General features: G+C 37.8%; 1 protein-coding gene across 1 annotated transcript; it reads left to right on the top strand.

Moving 5' to 3' along the window:
* The first annotated feature begins 1,538 nt into the window (after window positions 1–1,538).
* Window positions 1,539–21,191, top strand: LOC114359295 (uncharacterized). Its single transcript, XM_028313621.1, has 3 exons — window positions 1,539–3,728; window positions 19,029–20,200; window positions 21,188–21,191. Exons 1-3 carry the CDS (start codon window positions 1,737–1,739, stop codon window positions 21,189–21,191), a joined length of 3,168 nt encoding a protein of 1,055 aa, XP_028169422.1. The 5' UTR covers window positions 1,539–1,736.
* Window positions 21,192–22,550: the final 1,359 nt, after the last annotated feature.

The following is a 22,550-nucleotide window of genomic DNA, read 5'->3' as shown; positions in this document are numbered from 1 at the left end:
ATAAAAGTAGTCAGGAGTCGTCAACTCGTAATTGCAAATGCGGTCGGAGGTCGACCCTGATTTATCGCGGCTGGTATCGGATCATCCTTTGATCGCGACAACTATTAATAACTTCACAAATTAGATATTATTATAAATAATCAACACCAAAGATAACTTTATGCATTTATTGCTAGAGACAAAGGCGTCCAAATTAGTTGTTTCCTTTTTATTTATGTGGTTACTAAAGCTTACCACAGACTTAAGTTCTATTCAGCTCAAATACATTATAATTGGTTAAGCCAAAAAAATGTTCCTCATTGCGTTAAAACTATTTCTTTTACAAACTACAGCATTCCCGTCTTATTATCTTTCCAATTTCAAAAGTAGTCAGGAGTTGTCAACTCGGAATTGCAAATGCGGTCGGAGGTCGACCCTGATTTGTCACGGCTGGTATCGAATCACCCGTTGATCGTAGACGCGTGATATATCACCGAGGGATATAAGTTCCGGCGACGCCACTTATTAGCGCGAAGCGTGCACACGGGGTGCTTTTTGATTGATTCTTTTTTGAGATTTTCCATAGCTGTAAATTTTTCGGTAGACGATTTTCAGAATTCGGAAAAGTATCATCACTAAGCATTTCCAATAAATAAATTGACAATAGTTCATGAATACCTGATAGAACAACATTATGAGGATAAAGACGCCTTTAGGTAAAATTAGTAACATTATTGATTCACACTTTCCAACTTTCCGTTAATACCTACCATTGCTGAGGTGGTGTATGCACCCCACTACTTTTAAAATTAAATGTCAATCACTCTTGTCACCAGAAAGCTTTCCGTTTCAAACGCTTCAGTAAAAAAAAATCTTATTATCAATTTAAAAACCACAAAGAGCATGAAAATAGCAAGGTACCTACCTACTATTTTTATCTTTTAGAAAAAGCAAAATGAAGGCACTTTGTTGGAGACCTATTTATTTAGTTTTAATATTAATTCAATATTATCTATTAGTAGCTACTAACGCCTACCTAAATTTACATAGCAACGTTTTTATATTGTCACACCTATGTATCTTCCACATATTCCACTAATCTGTCACATTATTACACACGTACTGATTGTAACTGGTCTACGAGTTTTTATTTTTTATTCCTGAATCCTGTAAAAATCAGTCAAGATTTACAACATGGTCCAGATCGAGCGGATTTTAAGTGAAGACTAGCACTGAGGAATAAGTGAAATAAGTAGGTAATACCTATCTCTGCGGCAACCTGAGGAGCACCCAGCATCGTGGAGCGAGAGGTTATAATACAACCGCAAGTTATTGGATGGATAATCGCCTTCAATCAATGCAAGGACTAAATACAGTGTTAATCAGTGGTATTTCATTGTTATTCACCCAACACTCAGGTATTATTTAATTAATTAAGTGACCAGATAGTTAAAATCAGGTTAGTACCACATTGTTTCATAGTGCGTCATAAATAGGGAATAAAACACAGTTATTTCATTAAATAAACCTAGATATTAATTAATTTAAACGTAAAATCAATAAGTAAATAAATTAAAAACTGTACAATCATTAAAAACCGTAAATTAAACTTAAATTATTAGGGATAATATTGTAACTAACTAAGCACATAAGTAAAGCAATAATCAAGTGTATTTACAATATTTACAACATTATCTAGACCTAAATTAATCCCTATTATTGTGTAAATTCCAGGTCTGCGACACCTGTCTTCCAATATGACCGATAAGGATCTAAGAAAGCGCAGAGGCAGTTATAAAGGGAGATTAACGGTATTTGGTAACTTTTTATCCTCTTTAAAACTTTCTGAACTAACACCATGTCAGGCAATGGAATTGCAATTGCGTACCGAAAAATTAGAAAACTTATATACTGAATTTGATAGTGTACAACAAGAGTTAGAGTTAATCTCAGAAACACCTGAAATTGAGGCAACCGAAAGAACTAATGTCGAGACGCAATATTTTTCACTGTTGGCTAAAGCTAAATTTATGCTCAATTTATTTGCTAAATCACAAGACGACTGTGAATCAAAATTAAGTCATAGTTCGGTAAGTAATCAGATAGTCAAGTTGCCCACAATTCAACTGCCAAAATTCACTGGATTGTATGACAATTGGTTGGAATTTCGCGATACCTTTTCGAGTCTCATCCACAACAATGATAACATTGATGAAATTAACAAATTTCACTACCTTAGATCGTCTTTGGAAGGGTCAGCTGCTGTTGTAATCCAGGCCATTGAATTTTCTGCACAAAATTATAAAATTGCATGGGATCTCTTATGTGAGCGATTTGATAATAAGAGATTATTAATTCAAAACCACGTCACAGCACTTTTTAATCTTGAACAAATCACACAGGAGTCCTCATCTTCACTGAAACGCATGATTGACTCAGTAAATAAAAACATTCGAGCACTAAGTTCACTAGGAGAGCCTGTTGACAGTTGGGACACGTTACTGATTCATATTATTAGTCAAAAATTGGATACTAAATCTTTCCGCGAGTGGGAAGAATGCAAGGGACGCTTCGATAAAAATGCACCAATCTTATTTAGTCAATTTAAGGATTTTTTGCGCAATAGGGCTGATTTAATCGAAACGCTAGAATTATCACACAATATTACTTTACGCCGAGGTTCCACAAACACTCAGTCTAATAAAAACAACACAAAACTTAAAGCAATGGTGTCACTAGATAATACAAACACTAGCTCATCGTCACAAAGTTGTCCTAGATGTAATGGCGATCATAATCTAAATACTTGTCCACAGTTTTTGGCCCTGAGCATCACTGAAAGATTATCCGCATTACCAAATTATAAGGTATGTTTTAACTGCTTCCGACGCGGTCACTATGCCACTACTTGCAGGAAATCGTGCTGTAAAATTTGTAAACGCAAGCATCATACGCTAATTCATTGCACCGATTTCAAACAAAAGACGTCGAGCGACAACACAGCTGATCGTAGGAATGCACGCGATAACTGCAAGGACGAGTCGATACCTACGACTAACGGTAACTCGGGCGTTACGCTGGCGGCGAATATCTCCGCGCATTCAAATACATGCACCTCGACCGACGTCCTGTTGTCAACTGCTTTAGTGAAATGTTACGATTCACATAATAAGGAATACGTCGCACGCGCACTCCTCGATTCCGGCAGCTCGTCGTGTTTAATGACCGAGAAATTATGCAAACAACTTAACTTGCCAATTGCTAAGGTGGATAGATCGATTTACGGCATAAATAACTCATTAACTCATATAGGTAAAATGTGCAGCGTTCATATTAAATCATTATCAGAGTCCTATTCATGCGAATTAAAATGTTTTGTGCTCCCAAACATAACGGATAACGTCCCAGCTAGACAGATAAATCTACGAAACATAAGTATACCTACAGACGTACATTTAGCTGATCCTAATTTTCATACTCCCGCTGAGATTGACTTGATTATAGGCGCGGATCTGTTTTGGTGTTTATTAGGATCACGAAAAATTAGTTTAGGTACTAACAAACCAATTCTTTATGAGACCAGACTCGGCTGGCTGGTTTCTGGCCCAATTAACGGCGGCTATATGATGGACAGATCAGATCCTGTTATGTGTAATTTTACCAAAGTCGACAGCTATCAAAGTTCTTCTGATTTATGCATTTTAGATGACATTCAAAACCAATTAACGCGTTTTTGGCAACTCGAGGAGGTCAGCCGTCAGTCATCAAGTTATTCTATCGAAGAACAGAATTGTGAAGATCATTTTGTCAAAAATATGACTCGCTTAGAGGATGGCCGTTTTTGTGTTAAAATACCTCTAAAGAATTCTCCTGAGGTTTTAGGCGACTCATTACAAAGAGCAAAACGCTGTTTTTTATCTATGGAACGCAGAAATATGTCCCAGCCACCTCTTGACAAAATGTACAAGGAATTTATGTCAGAGTACATATCTTTAGGCCACATGTCTGAGTCTATAATTGATAAAAATAAGATTAATTATTTTTTACCTCATCACGGCGTATTGAGAGAACACAGTTTAACTACCAAGCTACGCGTAGTATTTAATGCCAGTGCGCCTACTACTTCCGGTATGTCCCTAAATAACTTACAGATGGTAGGACCAACCGTGCAAGACGATTTACTGTCAATTTTAATCAGGTTTAGAATGTACAGATACGTATTATCAGCTGACGTGGAGAAAATGTACCGACAGGTATCTGTACATCCCTCTGACAGACACTTGCAGCAAATCATCTGGCGTGATGATATGTCAAGTCCACTTAAGGTGTATGAGTTAAACACCGTCAGTTATGGCACAGCGAGTGCCCCGTTTCTGGCAACAAGATGCCTGAAACAAATCGGCATTGAATGTAGTGACAAAGATATCTCTGAGGTTATTATTCATGACTTTTACGTAGATGACCTGCTGACTGGCGCTGACCAAATCAACCAGGCCCTTTCAATCCGCAATAAGGTTACTCAAGCTCTTGCTTCTGCTTGCATGCCATTGAGGAAGTGGAGGTCTAATGAGCCAGCCTTGTTGTTTGATAACCAAAGTCAGTCACCCTTCAACTTAAACATTGAAGATTCCGACGTTCTTAAGACTTTGGGTTTAAATTGGCAAACGCAATCGGATGAATTATGCTTTCCAATAAATATTCCTTCCCCAACTAACAACACAAAGCGGGAAATGCTTGCTATTATTGCACGGGTTTTTGACCCTCTAGGATTGTTAGCTCCGTGTGTCATCAAATTGAAAATCATGCTGCAAACACTATGGCTTAAAAAGGTAACTTGGGATGAGCCACTGCCAGCTGATATTTTAACAACATGGGCTTCACTGATAAAATCCTTTCCAACACTAAGCAATTTACGAATTCCTCGTCGTGTTCTTTGTGACTCATATGAGCGGATGGAAATGCATATATTCACCGATGCTTCGGAACAGGCCTACGGCGCTGCTATTTATATTCGCAGTATTAGTAAGAATGGTCAGGTACTTGTGCAGCTACTGATTGCCAAAAGTCGTGTCGCGCCCATCAAGCCTGTTACGATTCCACGGCTTGAGCTTTGTGCTGCTTTGGTGGGAGCGAATCTCTATGTAAAGGTAAATGACTCGCTGCGCATTCAAGCCTCGAACGTATTTTTTTGGACGGACTCCATGGTAGTACTGGGTTGGTTAAAAATGCTGCCTATTAAATTAAACACGTTTGTGCGCAATCGTGTTGCAGAAATCATTGACAAGACCCAGCCCTACACATGGAGACACGTGCCCACGAATGTCAATCCTGCAGACTTACTTTCGCGAGGAGTAGACGCAAATGATATCGAGTCATCAAATACATGGTGGTCTGGCCCTACTTTTTTATTACAGGACGAGTCGTCATGGCCTTGTATTCCAGGCACCATAAGTGATTTACCTGAGCTGAAGACAAATGTAACTCTTCACTCGAACTTTGATAGCGACAGTGCTGATAAAATAATTGATTTTGAACGGTTTTCTAACTTCGCAAGATTACAACGCACTATGTGTTACGTGCTTCGTTTTATCAATTATTGTAAGGGAAGTTTAAAGCGTTCTACACACCTTAGCAGTGACGAATTACAAAAATCATTAAACCAAATTATAATTCAATCTCAAAAGGAATCATTCCCTGAATATCGATTACTACAAACTGACAATAAACTACCTCATAAAAATCAACTTTTAAAATGGAACGTTTTCATGGATGAAAATCAGATTATGCGTGTCGGTGGTAGACTTCAAAATTCCGATTATCCCTTTGAGAAAAAGCACCCAATAATATTACAGTCCACACATCATTTTACGAAGCTTTTATTCAAATTTGAGCACATTAAGCTAATGCACGCGGGACCGCAATTATTGTTGGCTACCGTAAGAGAGACTTACTGGCCTTTAGGAGGTCGTAACTTAGCCAGACTAACATATCGACAATGCGTTCGTTGCCAACGTATGAAGGGGCAAACAGTTACCCCTCAAATGGGAAATCTCCCATCTAGTCGATTGTCCCCTGCAGATTACCCTTTCCAAAACGTAGGTGTTGACTACGCCGGCCCCATCATGTCCGCAAGTCGCCAAGGTCGTGGATGTAGACTTGTAAAGGTTTATATTGTCATTTTCGTGTGTTTTACCACTAAGGCGATACATTTAGAGTTGGTGGGTGACTTGACGAGTCAAAATTATCTAATGGCGTTGCGTCGATTTATTTCTCGTAGAGGAAAACCTTTAAACATTTACTCCGACAATGGTACCTCATTCGTAGGAGCTTATAATGAGATCTCTAATTTTTTGAAGGGCAGTTGCGATACATTGTCTGAATGTGTTGCGAGCGAAGGAATTACATTCCATTTTATACCTGCTTATGCTCCGCATTTCGGTGGTCTTTGGGAGGCAGGTGTCAAGTCGACCAAATTTCATTTAGTCCGAGTGTTGGGAAATTGTAGACTAACTTACGAAGAGCTTAACACTACGCTGGTGCAGATTGAAGCGATTCTAAACTCTCGCCCACTCACTCCTTTGTCATCGGACCCGGAAGACATGATGCCCCTCACGCCTGCTCACTTCATGATAGGAAGACCACTTACTTCCCTGCCAGTCAAGGACCTTCGTGACCACTCCAATCATCATCTCACACGGCACCAGAGAGTTGAACAACTCAGACAACATTTTTGGGAACGGTGGAACAAGGAGTATGTGTCTGAGCTCCAACAGCGAGTGAAATGGCATACCACCAAGGATTCCTTGAAGCTCAACTCTCTCGTCGTTATCAAGGATGATAACTTGCCGCCATTAAAATGGAAGCTGGGTCGTATCGTGGCGCTGTACCCGGGCAATGATGGTGTACCCAGAGTAGCAGATATCAAGACCTCAACTGGTGTTGTCCGCAGAGCGTTTTCGAAAATCTGTACTCTGATTGAAGATTTTTGTTGAAAGGCTAGCTTTCAACGGCTGGGGGCATGTTGGAGACCTATTTATTTAGTTTTAATATTAATTCAATATTATCTATTAGTAGCTACTAACGCCTACCTAAATTTACATAGCAACGTTTTTATATTGTCACACCTATGTATCTTCCACATATTCCACTAATCTGTCACATTATTACACACGTACTGATTGTAACTGGTCTACGAGTTTTTATTTTTTATTCCTGAATCCTGTAAAAATCAGTCAAGATTTACAACACACTTCTTATCTCGATTCCATTGAAAGCAACATTATGTAGAAACAAAAATGAATCAAGAAAGTACAGTAAAAGACCGAGAAAAAAGAAATAATGACGTCGGATCAGGTGGAACGGTTGAACAACATCTGTATCAAGGTGAAGGTCGATTGATTTCATTCATCTATTTTTTATGTTGCCTACTTGCCGATTTGACGTTTCGGGCGCTGTTTTTAACACTTTTTTTTTCTTTTTCTATTTTTATGTTGGTGATTAACGTATCTACTGGGACACCTAAAAAGCTAACAATGCCTGCTTTGGTTGCTGATTCTAGTCCCACCGCGGGGAAATAATTTTAATGGTGTATTTTTATACCAAACCAGCTCTCGTTTGAAACGTGGTAATTTTATTTTATCGTTGGGAAAAATATTAAAATTAAAAAAAAAATCTGTCTTGCGATTCTCTGTACCTAAATTTCTTCACGTCATAAAAAGCAAAAGGTCCAATGCAATTATTTTCCTTAGATAGTTATTTACTAACTACAAAATCATATTTTTACCTATTTAATTCTTAAGAAAAATACCATATGTGGGAAATATAATAAAATAATCCTTTTACTACCCCGTGTGCAACGGCCATCATTTAAGCAACTATCCCCTCAGTATTGGGTGCTCAGTTTTTATCGTTTCCGATGACAACTGGATTGATTCCCCATACGAAGACCAGAGTCGTAGCTCGGATAGGACAGCCAGTTTTATAAGACAGTGAAGACAGCCTCTAAAAGGTCAGAAAGCTTCTACTGTTTATGTCAACAGAAGTGTCCTTCACTATCTTTAACTGCAAAGTGCGATGAAAACATTAAAACTTTAATATGTCGGGAAACCTTCATCAATACGTTACCTGCAAAACTCATTCAGAAAACTGAGGTACACTGTATTTTAGATGATGATGATCCATCCGACCGATTTCGGTCATGGGGATCACTCCGACTCCTAGCTGTCTTGGCGGCGCTAGTGTGCCCGAAGATGGCTTACGTAGCCGATCTTCGCGGCAAACCTCCTCTCACATTGAGGGCATCTGAGCACCCCGCCAACATAGCTATAGTGAATGGCGGCAGATGGACGAACGGACCAACATTTTGGTTTTTTTACGAAAAAATACTTTGATCTAATGTTTAATCGACAACACATCAGATTTTACATTTAAAAAAAAAAGCTTGAAGTACCATCCTCTTTAATGATAATAATATATCGACAGTTCCATATAATTTTTGTCTATATTTAAGCTGGCTGTTTTATACAACCTATGACATAGGCCTAGAGATCGGCGTCGGCGAACTATTAGGTGCTTTTTATTGGACCCCGAATATAAATTGTCCTATCAATAGGAAAGATTTCTTGGTGATCTGTCGTTTCCCTTTGTTTACGGGGTATTTGACCACTCGTGTTCGTACGAGTTGGGGTCTTATGGGAGAATTATTGGGTATTAATCTCTTTAATGGTCAAGTTTTAGATTGACTTTTGTTCCATTGATCGAAATTGATTTGTCATTCATAGTTGGCTACTTTTTATGTAGAGCTCTTTCGGATACTTTGATGTTATTGAAAAATGAAGCTAGAGTCAATGAAGTAAGTAAGTATAATTATATCCCTTATTAGTAACATTGGTTTGTAATTGTAAGTTAATGACTACTTTCCATTAAATTAAAATCGCTCATTTCTTTTTTTCGCCTAAAGTGGACTTGAACTCTATTATTTTAAATATTTTGTAACTAAATGAAGACTTGTTGAAATTATTAACGTAACTAAACAATGTGCTGTAACTTCATTAATAAATAATACGCTACGCAAATGGGACTTCCTATTTAAATCAAAGAAATATTGTAATGTGCAGCCACTGTCTTATATTATCTCCAAAACTACTCTTCACTGTCCAAACTCCAAACAAACTTACAAAACTAAATCTAAATGTAAACATATTTTGCGCAACTAACTTCGAAACGTACGGGCCCATAAAAATGAAATGTACGGAACTCTGTGCGTGTTTTTCCGCGGACATCGTGTTTGACAACCACGTACAGTATGTTATAGGATTTTCATAGAAGTTTTCCTTTAAAAAAATTCAGACTCACACTCGGTTTGACTGGGATTGCGGGGTACAAAAATGGGGGCCATTCAAAAATTTCAAATTACGAATTAGAAATAAATAACATTTTTATTAAATTTTTAGCGTTTAGAGTCGCATCTCAAACTAATTTGAAATTATAAATAATTTGAAAAAATCAGAAGAAAGAAGAAGAAGAAGAAGAAGAAGAAAGAAGAAAAAGAGAAGGAAGAGCAGTCGCCCGGCAAGCGGAAGGTCGTGGGTTCAATTCCCGCCTTAGGCAGTTCGATTTTTTCAAGTTATTTATAATTTTCAAAATAACATTTTCTCTAGAACTCATGCATAACCCCGTGAGTAGGTATAATGTTGTTCTCATGACAATAGAGATATCGTAAGGATAAAATCTGGAACAAGGTCATTCAATTGGAGAGTAAAGTTTATTTTTATTTTTATGCATAACAAGGCAGGTATTTGACCACAATCACACCTGATGTTAAGTGGGATGCAGTCTAGGATGGTACATATCTGCCCTGTAAGTGTGCGTATTCACTCTCGCCTTGAAAAGGCCCGGATTATTAGTCTTCGGGAAAGACAGCAGCAGGCAGCGAATTCCAGTCCCTAGCTGTTTACATTATAAAAAATTCATCGAATCGAAGTATTAGAAATTACCCAAAAGTAGCATGCGAAAGTAGTCGACTATATTTGAAACCATACCTAAAAATGCTGGAGGGAAAATAGGTTCTGGAATAAAAACCACGCCTTGACAAAAGTTGTGTAATACACTACCTACCTGTAATAAATAATAAATATCCTTGGACATTTAACACTGCGCCGCTAGCCCCAAACTAAGCAAAGCTTGTACTATGGGTACTAGACAACGGATATAAACTTACGTGAATACTTTTTTTTAAATACATACTTAATATACATAGAAAACACCCAGACCCGTCACAGAAATCAAAATTCATCATTTCAATTTCTGCCCGGCCGGGAATCGAAACCGGGACCTCTCGGCATAGTAGTCCGTTCTGAACCACTACACCAAACGGCCGACTAACCTGTTAAATGGAGTTACTTAACTGGCAGTGGTTATAAATGAAAAAAGCAAGGAAGTAATTTACTTACCCTATTTCAAATAAATTGTTACACCTATCTTTATGTTTCCATACTCAAGTCTGGATGCGGGCAGCGCAGGACCGTTCATTATGGAAAACTTGGGGGAGGCCTTTGTCAAGCAGTGGACGTCAATTGGTTGAACGAACGAACGAACTCAAATTTTAAAAATAGTGCCCCAAACTTGTGTACCACATCACCGAATTTGAGAGGATAACATTTTGCCGAACACGCCGCCGAGTTCTGAAATAAATTTAAAAGCGAGCACTAACTTCAGACCACGTTTGTTTGAAGGAATTCCTTGAGAGCAACAACTGGTACGTGCCTTTATAATACGGACGTTTATTTGAAAAAGGAGAATATTGCACTCGGTAAACTTGAAATAAGTTTTTCGGTGCGCTGAAAGTTATGGACGTTTTTAAGATCCGGTATATTATGAATTTCGTTTTACAGAAATCTTGTTTTTGATGATAAAATCCAGAATCCCCTAAAATATTAGACCAAATCAAAACATTTCATAGAGCTCTTGACTCGAATTATACAAACTATGAAGTTTCCCTGAAGGGCTTACCATCTCCTAAATTTTCCACTGAACACGTAAAACAGTTCTGAGAAGAAGCATCGCAAGTCATACCCGTATTCACAAACGATACTTGCTTAAGTGAAGCAGAAAATCGAACGCACAGCGTTAAATAGAGCTTTGTGATTGGTTCATGTGTGACCCTATGAGTCCACGCGCACTGTGAGACGTCATAGTAATGTTTGTGAATATGGGCGTCAGTCACTCAAGCTACTATCGTAGTAATCCGTATGCTACAAGCACATAGAGCTAACTCTTTTATACATTTTTTTAAAGCTACAGATGTATTATTTCATTTTATTGAATAGGTACTCCACACCGACACACAGCAAATCCCTCAATATTGCAAATAAAGTCACCGCAGTACAAAACCCGCATTTCCCTACAAATTGCCAACACCATTTAAACTCAAAAAAGCATCCATAAAATCCAATTGACTATCAAAACAGCATCCAAAGGGGTCGACACATACTTCAGATAATTGTTATTTGCCGAAGCTTAAAAGGGCGAACAAAATAGAGTATAAAAATGTAGATGCAAAAACTTCCACTGTATTTTCTTGATAGCGGGACCCCTTTCTTCCACGCCATAAAACTTTTATATAGAAGGTGACGTCCCTAAAGCATAGTTTCAAGGCGGGAATGATAAAATAGAACTTTTCAACTTTGCGAATGACTGAACTGTATTAAGGCACGCATATTTTGCGCCGGATCTTTTAAAGTTGGGTGCAAAAGGACGAAGGAAAAGAAGGCTCACATTGTATGCTCACAACAAACATTACTATAAGGTCTCACAGTGCGCGTGGATGCACAGGGTGACATACGAACCATTCACAGTATTTCACAGAGCTCTATTCAACGCTGTGAGTTCGATTTGCTGCTTCGCTTAAGTAAGCATCGTTTGTGAATACGGGCGTATGTTAGAAGTAGTGGGATGGATCTATGAAAAATAGCGCCAATATCGAAGTAAAAATAAAATATCCCACCAAATATATTTTCATGTAAAAAAAATCCAAGTTAACTTGCTAACTAAAAAAGTGTATCAGATCATGTGTAGAGCCAAGCTTATAACTCTACACCTTAGACAAATTATGTAGCATGTCCATTTCGCTCATCAAATAGTTGTTAAGCGAAAATTTTATAGCGTTAAGTTTGAAAGGTTAAAATAATTAACTTTAAAAAAAATAAAACCGACTTCAAATGCGTGAACACAAAAAAAACTAAAAATTAAAAATATTGCGTATAAAAAAGTTCATCCCCAATTTTCCACCCTTGGGGGTGAAATATTTTCTTCAAATTCGCATGAAACCACCCTTTTGATAATACCTATTCAACAAAAAAATAATCGTTCAAATTGATTTATAATCGGCGGAGATATTGCGTATAAAAAAGTTCATCCCCAATTTTCCATCCTTGGGGGTTGTTTTTTCTATTATTAAATTTAAATGGGACCACCCTTGAGGTATTACCTATACGCCGAAAAAAGGTTTGTTCAAATCGGTTCATAATTGGCGGAGTAATCGCGTAACAAACATAGAAAAAAAAAATACATACGGGTCGAATTGAGAACCTCCTCCTTTTTTGAAGTCGGTTGATAAACTATAAAGACGCTGATACGATACTATAAAGAGGGATATTTTTGTTTATTTCAGTTTAAAGATTATTAGTAATTTGTTATTACACAAATTACTAATACTCCCGTTAGCCCCTCGTACTAAACTAAATATGCTTGTGTCACGAGTGAGCTCACCACAATAGTCTAGCGGCGGCGGGGACCGAACCCGCGTTCCCGGATAACGAGTCGACTAGTCCGACCCCTTCACCGTTCGGCTATCGTGGCTTCAAGTTTCTAATGCTTTTAGCGTCTTGTACATTTTAACTAAATTTTAAAACTTAACGCTAAAAAAATAATAACAGAGTGAGCCCACTGTATTAAAATCCATTATAATAGGGGGTTGGAGTGTTTGAGGGTACGTTTTAGGGATAAGTGGGAAATGTGTGAGGAATTTGGTCCCCATTCCGATTTCCTACTGCATCTTTATTGGAACTATCAGTTTATAGTGCTACTATGACATGCTAGAGACATAACGGTCTCTCTCACTCACTTTATATTATGCAATGAGTAAAAGAGACAGTTGAACAGGTTGAAGTCAGTCAGCTAAAACCTCAGGTTTTTATTTCTGCGTAAAAATACTTACCCAAGTATTCTGACGTCATAGTACCCTTACAGCTTGTAGTTACAGACACTGTGCGATCTTAAGCAGGTACCTCTCATATATGCTAATTTGCAACAATTATTTAGTTTCATTTCTAAGAATTGTTATTACAAATTTCAATGCGGACCCCAAAAAAACACCTTCTTTAAAGTACAATTGCCATAATATGGAATATTCTCGTGTTCATCATGCACCTATGATGCTATGACGTTTTTTGTAAAAGCAAAACCGTGTAGATGAGTAGTAGACATACGTATCAGTATTTTCATACTTTACTATGCACATGCCTCATCAAGACTATGTATTATTATGCTTTCACCAAAATAAGTCATAAACCTGAAAAACAAATGTCTCAGCCGGTTTCATGAAACGTCAATAAAAGGTATTCCATGTCAGCAGCGTTCAGCCGTAAAAAAAGGATAAAACAAAAACTCCTCATTATTCTATGAGATCTTAACACAACTTTTCCATTTTCTTTTCGGTTCCTTCCTTCGTACCCTACCTACGTGTTTTTTGTTTATTAGCACGCTAGGCAAATAAATAAAGAAAGATCTAATTGAAACCAAACTTGTACGTGTCTAGGCTAAGTTTTTATACAGTAACTAGCGGCCGCACGCGACTTCGTACGCGTGGATCTCGTTTTACTCTCATAAGGGTTGAATTTTGAAAAATCCCGTCTTAGTGATCATCTATGTTCTAAACTGAAACCCCATGCAAAATTTGAGACTACGGGACTATTCCCACCTCTCGTTCCCACCACTGCAACTCCTGTGTAGTGTAGTAATTTCACACTGTAATTGTCAGTAAGTTACCTAATAAATATCGTAAGTATAACGCAAGTTCTAAACATAATATCCCAGTGTTACAATAGTAAGAGCATATTATAGTGCTTCCTCTATCCTTTGATATTACATTCCAGCCTTTTAAAATCTGAGACCTCGAGTAAATCCAGTTATTTTGCTCCTACCCTTAATGGGGTTCATAAAGGAAACAAAAGACCACTCTGGAAACATATTTTTTTAAAGACAGACTCTTTGTGGTTGAGGAAACCTCTTTATTAAGTTACGTTCGTTTCAGCCGAAAGACGTCCACTGCTGGACAAAGGCGTCCCCAAGGATTTCCACAAAGACCGGTCCTGCGCCGCTTGCATCCAGGTACTTCCCGCGACCTTCACCAGATCGTCGGTCCACCTAGTGGGAGGCCTGCCCACGCTACGTCTTCCAGCTCGTGGTCGCCACTCAAGAACTTTCCTGCCCCAGCGGCCATCAGCTCTTCGAGCTATGTGCCACGCCCACTGCCACTTGATTTTAGCGATTCTGCGGGCTATGTCAGTCTACGTCTCAGAGCCATACTCCATCACTGGCAACACACATTAAGTTACGTAGCTAAATGAAAAATAAAAGCAACAGGCTGTGGAGCGACAGTTGGTTAATGCGGGCAAACTAAGCTTTATAGGCTTCAAATCTACTATGTACTGAAATTAGTATTAACATGCTCCAGGTCAAATCCTCCATTTATCTTTGGAAAATGGAGAGCGTGGTGCTCAGAGACTAAAATAAAAATTAAATGATGATACCCCATTATATGAATTAATTTGAACCTTTAAGTTTACTTATACTGTAACAACCGTTTCTTAGAACGACATTTAAAAGTTGAAGTGTAGAATCACCCACATAAACTTTATCTCCGATTAATGAAGATGCTATTTTATTTCATTAATCGTACAATTAACCTTTCCACCAACAACCAACAGTGGTGTTTTGTTTTAAGTTTTCCATTAAAGTGACGACTGTATTTCTCTGACCCAAGCCAAAAAATGTTAATATTAGGTTCCGGCCTATAAAAATAATTCACCTGAAATTCGACTTCAAACTGTGCCTGAAAACGTGCCTATTTATTTATAAATTCAACACCAAAAGAACGAAAGCCGCTTTAAAATACCAGTGCGCGAAATATTGGCCAAAATATTGGGCAAATTATTTGAATGGCTCTCAACCAACTGTCCAATAGCACCTAAATCATTTGGAGAACACTTGTCTGCGCATATCTGTCGCATGCATGGTACGGTCGATATAATCAAGGTAAATACTGTAGCATCGCATTGCAGCGTTTATAGTCTAACTAGCTTTCCGCCCGCGTGGAATGTTATCTGTCAGAGAGAAAAACTTTATCGCGCGCGGCCCTTTTTCAAAATCCGGATAAAAACTATCCTATGTCCTTTCCCGGGACTCATACTATCTCTATGCTAAATTTCATCAAAATCGGTTTAGTGGTTTTGGCGTGAAAGCAAGACAGACAGAGTTACTTTCGCATTTATAATAATAGTATACCTAGATGTTCTGTGAAGGAAGTATTGCATAAATCTTTAAGATTTTTAAATGTTCCAATTTTTGGTAATTCGCTTATTTTAGTGCTGTTCAGTTTGATGTGGAATAATGTAACAGTGTTCCTCCCCCAAAATGTAAGATAGAGCTATTAAAATATCTAACCTTAAAACTAGCAAACATTCAGTTCGTTAAACAAAAAGTACAGAGACCAAAAGACAGGCAGGTTAGGTAATTTTATTATTGTTAAAAATAAAAAAAAGATTATTATACGAATAAAATACCTAGTTAAAATGTGGATTGGGTAGAGTTGGTTTAAAGAGCTTGATAAAGGTGATATTGTAAAACCAGTAATTAACTAACAAATCCAAAACAATTTATTGTATGAAACTTAACCCTTACGCTAACGTTCTAACCTACTTCCAACCAAGTTTCCAAGTATACAAGTCCATGAAATTCTCAGTACTAGAGTTGTAAGAAACTCGAGTCTTTTTAGAGTCTTGAGTCTTTTTTCAAGACTAGGACTCGTTATTCACACGAGTCCGAGTCCTTTGCGTCTTTTTGGTCATTATGAGTCTTTTGAGTCCTTTCGAGTCTTTTAAGTTCTTTAAGTTATTTTTATTTACTCCAAAAGATTCAAGCTATGGATTTAGAGGACTCAGTGTCAGTCATAAGTTCTTTTAAAAAAGTCTTTTTAGTCAGTCTTTGAGTACTTTTGACTCAAGTCTTTTCACAAAAGACTCAAAATTCTGAAGGTCTTGAGCTCTAAGTTTTATTTATAAGACTCGAGCCTTAAAAATAGCGGTACTTTTACTGAGTAAGACTCTAACGCCCATATTCATAAACGATGCTTTCTTAAGTGAAGCAGCAAATAGAACTCACAACGTTGAATTGAGCTCTGTGGCTCGTGTGTCACCCTGTGCGTCCACGGCCACTGTGAGACCTCATAGTATTATTTGTGAAAACGGGCGATAGACTCAAGTTACAACACTACTCAGTGCGCTCAAAAGTTGCAAGTGCAAGCTTTACACCCCATCGCAACAGGCTTGAGTGCAGCTAATACAATATTAATCCCGTGTCTTCGCCTGTCTTCGCAGCTCTGCGATCATTAATTCATGGTACGGAACACAATAAACGCATTAGGAAGTGGCTTTGCAGTTTCACGATGGAATTGCATATCACTCCGTGTTCTATTGATTAACGACGTATTCACAAACGATACTTGCTTAAGTGAAGCAGAAAATCGAACTCACAGCGTTGAATAGAGCTCTGTGATTCTGATTAGTTCGTGTGTCATCCTGTGCGTCCACGAGCACTGTGCGAGCTCATAGTAATGTTTGTGAATACGGGCGTAAGTCATACATAACAAGCACTGCTGCACTGTTATGTAGTCTAGATAGGTCAAAGACCTGATTCATGAATAGACCCATTTGAATGTTTAATTTAGAATTTGCCTGTGTTTGGTCCAAAAATGTGTTTGAATCAAATTTCAAACGTTACGCATTAAAATATATTGCTTTGTGACTTAAGTTTTTATAATAAGTGATATTTTATAACCCTTAAATAACTCTTAAAATTCTTCCTAATTTTGATGTAGAATGCTCAACTCCAAACTTTACGACGCTCACAAATCCTTGAAGTTCGTCCCAAAACCAATGAATTAAATTCGACACATTCTTTGAGGAGGGTTTACGAGGCCCCTTCGCAATTATTTTGAACATGGGTTACCTACATTAAATGGCTTTACACATGCTTATTAGATCCCTTTTCAGACTTTGTGGTTAGATAAAAGTAAACTAAATTATCTATTACCTTCTTGTTTCTAAGAGTTAGGTTTGCGTAGCCGTATTTATCCATCTGACAACAAAATATAGGATTTTGGGATATTTTGTGTCCTATTTTTTGCCTTATTAACATAGCATGACAAACATATCTAGTTACAGATCTCTGAGTCATTACATTGAAGATAATTAGATATTTCTTTTTGGGTATCGGTATATTATTCATCAAATAATGTTAGATACAACAAAAATCTTGAAGTTGTTTCGTCTATGTATTTTCTAAGCATCTTAATAAAATTGTCAATTTGGTAATAATGTATCAGTTAATCTTTTGTCATCTGACATGGCTTTATTACCCACAGGTAGAGCGATGACATCATAAAGGTACCAGGAAGGCGCTGGACGCAGGCCGCTACCAACCGGCAACGTGTAAATCATTGGGAGAGGCCTATGTTCAGCAGTGGACGTCCTGGCTGATATAATGATGATGATGGCTTTATTAATCTAAATCTGACATCATTTCCAAACTCTAAAATATTAACGTAGTCAAATAGAAAAGAGCATTGACCTGGTTTACTTATATTGTCATCATACCGCGCCTTATAATAACTACGCACCGTTCGCGTACAATATTTCAAGAGCACAGGTGTCCAGAGGTGTGGGGAAGTGCTGCATAATTGTCGATAGTGCGGCTTATCGATAGTTGACGACGTAAACTATAGAAACATTCAATGTCAAAGTCAAAATTCTTTTATTTGCATGGAATATTAAAAATAGGGCTTACAAATCGTCCAATATTAAAAAAAATAAAATTAAAAACTAATAGAAATATCTTAAGCATTAAAGTCTATTAATGACACAGTCACTAACAAATAAAATCCTTGGTCATTTTACACTGCAGCTGCGCCACGAAACTTTGGTGGCATACGGTATGCCATAATCGTCTGGCATAACCTATGGTCATCGATATTTTTAAATTACGTACGCCAAAGTATCAATAAAATTATTCTAATGTACCAATAAAGCTAGCAATATTATCACTATGTACCATTAGTACATACATTATTATAAGATCGATAGTACTGCCCATAAAACATTGACAATATCGATAATGGATTATGAACAGCAATAAAACGGGGACCCTCGTCAAATGACGCTTACCTGAACGCACGCGGCTTTGAGCACTTTTGTACCCCTTTGTTGTAGGAGGATAGTTCGACAGTGCGTTGACAGTCTGACTGAGGAGGGACTGCAATATGCTGGGAAAGATATAAGTGTTATGAGGGCACATTATATCTGGAGGGTTATGAAAATGGCGGTAAAAATGTAAATAGGATTTTTTCAGCTACGGTATTTGGTTTATCTTCAATACTTAGATCTATCACGGACTAGAACTACGATTTAAAGGTACATCCTCACCTAAGCATTTGCCTGTAATGTAATGTTTCAGAGTCGAGTATTACACTGTTGTAAGAGAAGAAGAACTGAGCATAATAGTGTGCAACTTGCTTATACGAGGGCTGCACTAAAAGTATCGGGAATGGAATATTTCCACTGTTCCAGTCATATTAAAATCTATTTAATTGCAAACTCCAGGGTTTTAAAAATCGTATACCATTTATTTATTTAAAAAAAGATTCTCGGTCGTATCACAAGGTCTTGTCAAACTTGTTTAGTCGTTGAGAAAATGGAATTGAGTCACTCGAGGAGGTCAGCCGTCAGTCATCAAGTTATTCTATCGAAGAACAGAATTGTGAAGATCATTTTGTCAAAAATATGACTCGCTTAGAGGATGGCCGTTTTTGTGTTAAAATACCTCTAAAGAATTCTCCTGAGGTTTTAGGCGACTCATTACAAAGAGCAAAACGCTGTTTTTTATCTATGGAACGCAGAAATATGTCCCAGCCACCTCTTGACAAAATGTACAAGGAATTTATGTCAGAGTACATATCTTTAGGCCACATGTCTGAGTCTATAATTGATAAAAATAAGATTAATTATTTTTTACCTCATCACGGCGTATTGAGAGAACACAGTTTAACTACCAAGCTACGCGTAGTATTTAATGCCAGTGCGCCTACTACTTCCGGTATGTCCCTAAATAACTTACAGATGGTAGGACCAACCGTGCAAGACGATTTACTGTCAATTTTAATCAGGTTTAGAATGTACAGATACGTATTATCAGCTGACGTGGAGAAAATGTACCGACAGGTATCTGTACATCCCTCTGACAGACACTTGCAGCAAATCATCTGGCGTGATGCTATGTCAAGTCCACTTAAGGTGTATGAGTTAAACACCGTCAGTTATGGCACAGCGAGTGCCCCGTTTCTGGCAACAAGATGCCTGAAACAAATCGGCATTGAATGTAGTGACAAAGATATCTCTGAGGTTATTATTCATGACTTTTACGTAGATGACCTGCTGACTGGCGCTGACCAAATCAACCAGGCCCTTTCAATCCGCAATAAGGTTACTCAAGCTCTTGCTTCTGCTTGCATGCCATTGAGGAAGTGGAGGTCTAATGAGCCAGCCTTGTTGTTTGATAACCAAAGTCAGTCACCCTTCAACTTAAACATTGAAGATTCCGACGTTCTTAAGACTTTGGGTTTAAATTGGCAAACGCAATCGGATGAATTATGCTTTCCAATAAATATTCCTTCCCCAACTAACAACACAAAGCGGGAAATGCTTGCTATTATTGCACGGGTTTTTGACCCTCTAGGATTGTTAGCTCCGTGTGTCATCAAATTGAAAATCATGCTGCAAACACTATGGCTTAAAAAGGTAACTTGGGATGAGCCACTGCCAGCTGATATTTTAACAACATGGGCTTCACTGATAAAATCCTTTCCAACACTAAGCAATTTACNTACTTGGTGCGTCAGAACTCTCGGGAGATTACATGCAGGATCCTCAAATGCTGTATACAACATCGTATCAGGTGACGAATCATGGATATACGCGTACGAACCCGAAACAAAAAACCAGTCACGAGTTTGGGTGTTCGAAAATGAATTAAAGCCAACAAAAATTGTTCGTTCACGGAGTGTTGCAAAAAAAATGGTGGCCACGTTTGTCTCCAAAACCGGCCATGTTGCGACTATTCCTCTTGGGGGACAAAGAACGGTTAATGCAGATTAGTATGCTAGCATTTGTTTGTCACAGGTCGTTTCTGAACTCCGTAAAGAGAACTGCAACCGCCGCATCATCCTCCATCACGACAATGCGAGTTCTCACACCGCGCACTGAACAAAAGAGTTTTTAGAGCAAGAAAACATAGAATTATTAGTCCATCCGCCGTACAGCCCCGACCTAAGCCCTAATGATTTCTATACTTTCCCTAAAATAAAGAATAAATTGCGTGGTCAGAGATTTTCATCACCTGAAGAAGCTGTGGAAGCCTACAAAACGGCCATTTTGGAGACCCAAACTTCCAAATGCAATGGTTGCTTCAATGATTGGTTTCGTGTATGGAAAAATGTGTCAAATTTCGCGGAGAATACTTTAAAAAGCAATAAATACATTTTAAATAGTAATGTTGTTTCACTTCCTTGATTCCCGAAATTTTCAGTGCCGCCCTCGTACAGTGTGTTGTAATATAATATTTTCTTTTAATTTTGTACAATCAAATCTGAATTTTATTATTACAAACAAGCAAAATGCTCGCCTAGTCAGGGACACAATATTCTGTAATTTAGGTAATAGGTACCTCTATAATCTAAACACCAAACCCGCTGACCCTCCGACATGAGTCGTCGACATGATTATTTTGAAACAAAGCCGCCGACACCGAACGGCGGCTTGGTGTTTACGAGTAGAATCCTTCATGCTCAAAATCTAATCTTAAATCCTCGTTATTACAGGTGAATGCCTGGTGAGGAAGCACCTTAAGGTGTCATTCTATGATTTGGACCCTAATATCGGTATCATAAGGAAATTATAAAGTTATAAATACAGTTAAAATACAGTCAATAGCTACATTTCAAAATAGTACCTTTTATATAAACAAAAAATACCAAAGTATTTATCTTGATGTGCCGTTGCCTGCCTTGTACCAAGGCCGGTGTTCAATAACAAAATAACAGCCTACTTCCGCCGGATACGAGAGCAATCAAGTATGCAGTGGAAAGTAATTAGCAAGTTTGCGTATAGCAAGAGATAGAACGAAGTCTATGTAAAGTTAGTTATCAAAGTCAGTAAATGTCTGATACAACTGAGTTTATGCTATTATTTTTTTTGTTTTCAGTCTCCTATAGTATAGATTAGTAGGGAATTCGATTATTTTCTAATGATATTGAAGATAAAGTGTTTCTGTTTTATTTAGATTCATTTGCTTATAATATAATCTAGCTAAAATCAGGAAAATTATTTTTCATGTGAATCATAATTAATTTATAATCGGTCGTTGTGAAATTCCTCAGGGGAGGCCTTTGTACAGCAGTGGACGACTAGATACTGAATTTTAATTTAATTCCAGTAGATTCTTACGCATCCATCAGAGGTCAAAATTGACTGAAAATTAACTGTATTTTGAAATATTAAGGCTCTATTCACGAAAACTATTTCCACGACTCTTCACGAGGTTGTGGTTCTGCAATAGTCTTCTAAAAACACTGACAGCAAAAAAGACAGCCGATATGCTAGCAGATAGAACCTACAGCCACCAGCAACATTATTGCAGTTTTATACAGCATGCCAATGAATAATTCGTTCAAAGTTTCGCGGCGCAACTTTATACAAATGGCGTGGTTGGCTTCGTTTGGATATGGTGCTAGTTACAAGCTTTTTAGATACACTATTTGTTACATGTAGGTTATAAAATATACTATTTCTAATGTCTACGAGAGCTATCTAGTTGACAGTACTGAGCACAATATTGTGTGCTAAATTAGTTTGACTAAACCCTCGTGGTAAGCTACATATTATGCTTGTGTTACAAGTGGATTAACGGCCAGTTTAATCTACTTCTGCTTCTTGATACAATGAAGACGGCAAAAATATGGCACCTGTAGGTATAGGATGCGCGCCGCGATAAGCGGCTATCACGCCATTTTATCGATTTTGCCTATACATTTTGACGTCGATAAAGTATACCACGGCGCGCTTCCTAGCCCTAGGTCTCAGATAGACGGATTTAAACTGTTCATTTCAGCTTGTACAGGTACCTTTTATGATGATGCTATTTTCAATTGCACTTCTATGCAGAATCAACGACTCAATTTCCCA

This window comes from Ostrinia furnacalis, unplaced genomic scaffold (assembly GCF_004193835.3).
Source record: "Ostrinia furnacalis isolate ACB-3 unplaced genomic scaffold, ASM419383v2 OfSCF4295, whole genome shotgun sequence".
Taxonomy (NCBI): Eukaryota; Metazoa; Arthropoda; class Insecta; order Lepidoptera; family Crambidae; genus Ostrinia; species Ostrinia furnacalis.
This window is presented reverse-complemented; position numbering and strand designations above follow the sequence as displayed.